General features: G+C 46.2%; 1 protein-coding gene across 1 annotated transcript; it reads left to right on the forward strand.

The window, feature by feature from the left end:
* The first annotated feature begins 842 nt into the window (after window positions 1–842).
* Window positions 843–4,106, forward strand: LOC131151261 (uncharacterized). The gene has a single exon (XM_058102515.1). It carries the CDS (start codon window positions 843–845, stop codon window positions 4,104–4,106), a length of 3,264 nt encoding a protein of 1,087 aa, XP_057958498.1.
* The last annotated feature ends 1,466 nt before the right edge of the window (window positions 4,107–5,572 follow it).

Raw genomic sequence — 5,572 nt, forward strand, 5'->3', positions numbered from 1 at the left:
CGAAGCAACCAGTCAGAACTCGGGAGTCCAGGAGAGTTATGAACTATGGAAACGTGACAGGGTGGACCCTCGATTCCTGTGCAAGGAAAAAACTCTGACAGACGAGAAACGGTCGAGAGAAGCTATGTGTCCGTCTAAAAGAATGACCTCCAGAGAACAGTTTCCAAAACAGGGTCCAGTAGATCCTCAACTTGAACCAAGCAAGCGACCAAAGATTCAGGGCTCGCCATCAAAGAAAGCATCGGCAGTTTTGAGAAAAGAGAAGCAGAGACTTCAAAAGATGCTTGATCAAAAAGTCCAACAATTGAGGGAGTCAAGAGCAGAAATTGAGGAAAAATCTCAGTACATACGAGACCTAGAGAAGCAGTATGAAAAACAGAGATACTATTTCAACAAAGTACTTGAAAAGATGGAGCCTTGTGTAAACAAGGCCAACTATTGGGAAGCCCAGTACAAAGCACTGAAACAGAAGGTGGAAAGTGCAGCTCTCACAAAGTCAGAACCAACCCCAGACGATTCAGGCTACCTCATTAAGAGCGGACCAGGAAATCAGGATCTGACACCTGTGTAGACTAGTTGGAAGTTTTCTATTTTTCTCACTAAAAGTTGTATGAAAATTTGAAAGAAATGATAAGGATTTTTTTCAAAACCTTGGCTAAAGCACATAGGACTGCATGATTGCACCTTTTTCATACATACTCATAAACATCCATTACATGCATTTATTCTGAAGGATGCGGGTTTTCATGAACAGGGAGGCGGAAACAAGTTGGACGTGACTGAGATCCAGCAAGATTGAGGCAAGTACGCACCGATACAACACCCGCAGAAAAGCTAAGGCCATGGCAGAACAGTTAGAGAGCCGTGTTCTGGGGATCGAGCAGGGGCAGGAAGAGCTGAGCAATCAAGTAAAGAAGATATTGGACCTATTGCTGAACAAAGGGAAGACAGTCCAAGATCAGGATCATGAAGAAGAAAATGACAATATCCACCCGCCCGGTTTTACGCCAATTCAGGGGCAATCTTCTGGTCCGCCCCCATTCACCTTAGAGAAACCGCCGCATGGCACGCCACCTTTTATCCCAGCAGTGACAGGAATAGGGATGCCCTCATCAGCGGTTGCGGGTGTAGGGACAAGCAAGACTGCGACGGAATACCGTTGTGACGAATTAGAAGAACGGCTAAGGGCCATAGAGGGGACTCGGACCACCAGTACCGCCAGACCCTCAGATTACTGCCTAGTCCCTAATGTAGTCATTCCTCCAAAGTTTAAGATGCCAGACTTCGAGAAGTTTGACGGGACCACATGCCCTCAGACCCACCTCCGGATGTATTGTCAGTCGATGGCCGCCTATACCGATAATGAGAAGTTGATGATGCATTGCTTCCAAAGCAGTCTTACCGGGACAGCGGCTAGATGGTATGTCCAACAGAATAAGGCCCAGATCCGCACGTGGGGTGACTTGGCCGATGCCTTTGAAGCGCAATATCGTCATATCTTGGAAATGGCTCCAGACAGGATGTTTCTTTCTGAAATGGAAAAAAAGCCAACAGAAACTTTCAGGGAGTATGCACACCGTTGGAGAGACGCGGCCACTCAAGTGGACCCTCCGGTCAACGACCGTGAGGCAATATCGATGTTCGTAGGGACGTTAAAAGATCCCTACCGTTCACATCTAGTAGGGTCCACTCCTCATAACTTCATGGACATTGTGTCGGCAGGGGCCAGAGTGGAAGCCGACGTCAAAGCTGGACGGATAAAGACTGGCACTACCGATAATGGCCCAAGTAAGAAGTGGGTCAAAGGTAAAAAGGAAGAAGAGACCCAAATGATACAGGGACCTATGAGAAGCCTAAGACAGAGAAGCCGAAGTCAACAACCTAGGCGAAATTTCTACATGGAACCAGTAGTAAACCAAACACTGCATATGGGCCCCAGACCCCAGTTTGTGGCCCCCACGCTTGTGCCAACCCAGCCGAACATACCAACTCGCCCGAGCCAGCAAACACACACGAGGAATACACCCAAGAGTTTTCGGAGATTGGAACCGATTCCCATGTCATACGCAGACTTATTCCCCCAGCTTTTAGAACAAAGGATGATATCTACCATCCCCGGGATTCCTCTCACAAATCCTCCCCCACACTGGTATAATCCCGAGGTCCGATGCGCGTACCATGCCAATTCTCCAGGGCACCCTATTGACCAATGTTGGGCCTTCAAACACAAGGTGCAAGATTTGAAGGATGCGGGTTGGTTGTCATTCGATGCGAAGCCGGTTGGTATTCAAGAGAATCCTTTGCCTGACCATGGGAAGGACAATGTCGGAATGATCGGGGAACAAGATGGGGAAAAATTCGAAAGAAGATGGGAGCAAATGACGCTAGACTGGGTGTATAGTGAACTGACAACGGCAGGCCTAGCAGGGTTAAAGGCTATTTGCCCTAAAGGCGCCCCATGCACATGCCAGAATACTATGAAAAGATCAGTACAACAATGTGAGACTTTCCGGATTTTTCTAAGTAGCTTGATTGACAGCAAACGAGTGGAAGTTAGCCGCGTTCAGAAAACAAATGAAGTTTCAGTCATAGGGGAATCTGACCATCCCCAATTCACCAATAGACCATTTATCCCCATCATGGGAAAAACCCCACGAGTCCCAGAGGCCCCAGTTCGGGTAGTGATCTCAGCCCCTCGCCCTTTCGCATACCACAGTGACCAGGCAGTGCCATGGAGATACAATTGTGAAGTACGCACCGAAGGAGAAACTAGCAGTGCTGCTGAAGCAAGAGGGATAACCAGAAGTGGAAGGGTTTATACGCCGAAGGTCTTGGAGAAAGTGCAACCTAGCCAAGAACAGAATAGGAACCTGAAGAAGCCAGTTCAATCTCAGGAAGCCGAAGAATTCTTGAAGATTATTAAACACAGTGAATACAACATTATTGATCAACTGAAGAAGATGCCAGCCCATATCTCTGTTTTATCACTGTTGTTGAGCTCGGAAGCCCATCGGGAAGCCCTATTAAAGGCTCTTAATCAGGCCTATATTCCCCAAGACATCAGCATCGATAATTTTAACCATGTGATTGGTGGTCTTACGGCTACCAACTACATTACATTCGCTGATGAGGAGATCCCCGTGGAAGGACAAGGGCACAATCAGGCGTTGCATGTTTCCGCTAAATGTCGAGATCACATGATTGCACGAGTGTTGATCGATAATGGGTCATCTTTGAATGTCATGCCCATGACGACCCTACAAAAACTGCCTGTTGACCCGTCCTACATAAGGCAAAACAATTTGACTGTGCGGGCTTTCGATGGCACCCGCAGGGAATCGGTGGGATCTATTGAAATTCCTATGCAAATTGGACCAGTCACCTTCGACATTACATTCCAAGTCATGGCCATAACCCCGTCTTATAGCTGCTTGTTGGGGAGGCCGTGGATACATAACACCGGGGCAGTTCCGTCTTCTCTGCACCAACGGGTCAAATTTGTAGTAGATGGGAAACTGGTTTGTGTATATGGTGAAACCGATGTTATGATAACAAAGCCCACTTCCACTCCTTATGTGGAAGTCACGGAGGAGGCATTGGAGGACTCATTCCGAGCCTTTGAGATCATAAATGTCACAACTATAGTAGAAGGATCTCCAATCCCACACCCTCAGATCCCCGCCGCAGTGCATATGATGGCGTCCGAAATGATTAGACAGGGGTACCATCCAGAAAAAGGGCTCGGAAAATACCTACAGGGGATCCGAAAACCGTTAATGCTTAAGGAAGTCAAAGACAGATATGGCCTTGGCTACATACCTACGGTGGCAGACCGAAGGAAGAAAGCTGAAGAGAAGAAGATGCGGAGGGTGGAAAGAATCACTGGTGAAACAAGCTCCAAGGAAGGACTGTACGTCCCGTCCATCAGCCAAACCTTCGTAAAAAGCAGTCAATCCAACCTGGAGGCAGAATTGCGGCAATTAAGTATATCAGTATTGGATGCTGAAGTCCCGTCGAACACTTCTACAGAGTGGATCCATCATCTCCAACCAGGAGTACAGCTTCAGAACTGGAGTTCTTTTGATTTACCAGATATCATCATGTAATGATCTTTGTTTCAGGATTTGTTTAGTTCTACTTTTCTTTTGTATTCCCCCGGCCACTGAAAAATCGGGGAAGCTCTTTAATGAAAATGAATCATGCATTTCTTGTCATTTATGTGCATTTTGGAAGTCAACTGTCGAAATTTGTTTGTTAATTTCATGCAGGAATAAAGAAAATAACAACACCAGAATCCCTCGCCAAGTAATTGACATTAACTTTGAAAATCTAATCCATGAAACCGAAGTTGAAGATCAAGAAATAAACTTGTCCCCTGAAATGGAAAGAATGTTAAAGTCCGATGAAAAACCAACCTTGACCAGTAGCGATCCCACCGTCATGATTAATCTTGGAACTGAGGAAGAGCCCAAGCAGGTGAAAATCGGAGCACTACTAAAGGGTGAAGAAAAAGACAAAATGATTGAATTACTAAGGGAATACCGAGACGTGTTTGCCTGGTCGTACCAAGACATGCTAGGTTTAGATACGGATTTAGTAACCCACAAGATCCCACTTCACCCAGATTCAAAGCCAGTAAAGCAGAAACTGAGGAGAATGCGGCCGGAGATGTTACTCAAGATAAAGGAGGAGGTACAGAAACAGCTTGAGGCAGGATTCTTGGAGGTAGCCCAGTACCCTGAATGGATGGCCAACGTTGTCCCAATAATCAAGAAGAATGGTAAAGTACGAGTTTGTGTCGACTACCGGGATCTAAATAAAGCAAGCCCTAAGGACAACTTCCCTCTCCCACACATTGATGTGTTGGTGGACAATACTGCAGGGCATGCTTTATTTTCATTCATGGATGGATTCTCCGGATACAACCAGATTAGGATGGCACCTGAGGACAAGGAAAAAACGACTTTCATCACATTATGGGGGACTTTCTGCTATAAAGTCATGCCATTTGGACTAAAAAATGCCGGAGCCACTTACCAGAGGGCTATGGTAACCCTTTTTCATGACTTAATGCACAAGGAGGTTGAGGTTTATGTCGACGACATGATCGTTAAGTCGCGAAATGAGAAAGACCATGCGTTAAACTTGGAAAAATTGTTCGAGAGGCTCCGGAAGTGCCAATTGAAGTTAAATCCCGAAAAATGTACTTTCGGTGCTACGTCCGGGAAGCTATTGGGGTTTATAGTAAGTGAGAAAGGGATTGAGGTAGATCCTGACAAGGTCAAAGCCATTCGAGAGATGCCTAGCCCAAAGTCTGAAAAGGAAGTGCGAAGTTTCTTAGGTAGGCTCAACTACATTGCTCGGTTCATATCTCAATTAACCACCACCTGCGAACCCATCTTCAAGCTGCTGAGAAAGAACAACCCAGAAAAGTGGAACAAAGAGTGTCAAGTGGCCTTTGAAAAAATAAAGGAGTACCTTTTGAATCCCCCAGTACTAGTGCCACCAGTACCCGGAAGGCCTTTAATCTTGTACTTGGCGATTTCAGGAAACTCCATGGGTTGCGTATTGG

This window comes from Malania oleifera, chromosome 3 (genome assembly GCF_029873635.1).
Source record: "Malania oleifera isolate guangnan ecotype guangnan chromosome 3, ASM2987363v1, whole genome shotgun sequence".
NCBI classification, from domain to species: domain Eukaryota; kingdom Viridiplantae; phylum Streptophyta; class Magnoliopsida; order Santalales; family Ximeniaceae; genus Malania; species Malania oleifera.

Excerpts from the sequence above, each read along its gene's own strand:
- LOC131151261 (XM_058102515.1), top strand. The coding sequence starts at position 843 with ATGGCAGAACAGTTAGAGAGCCGTGTTCTGGGGATCGAGCAGGGGCAG.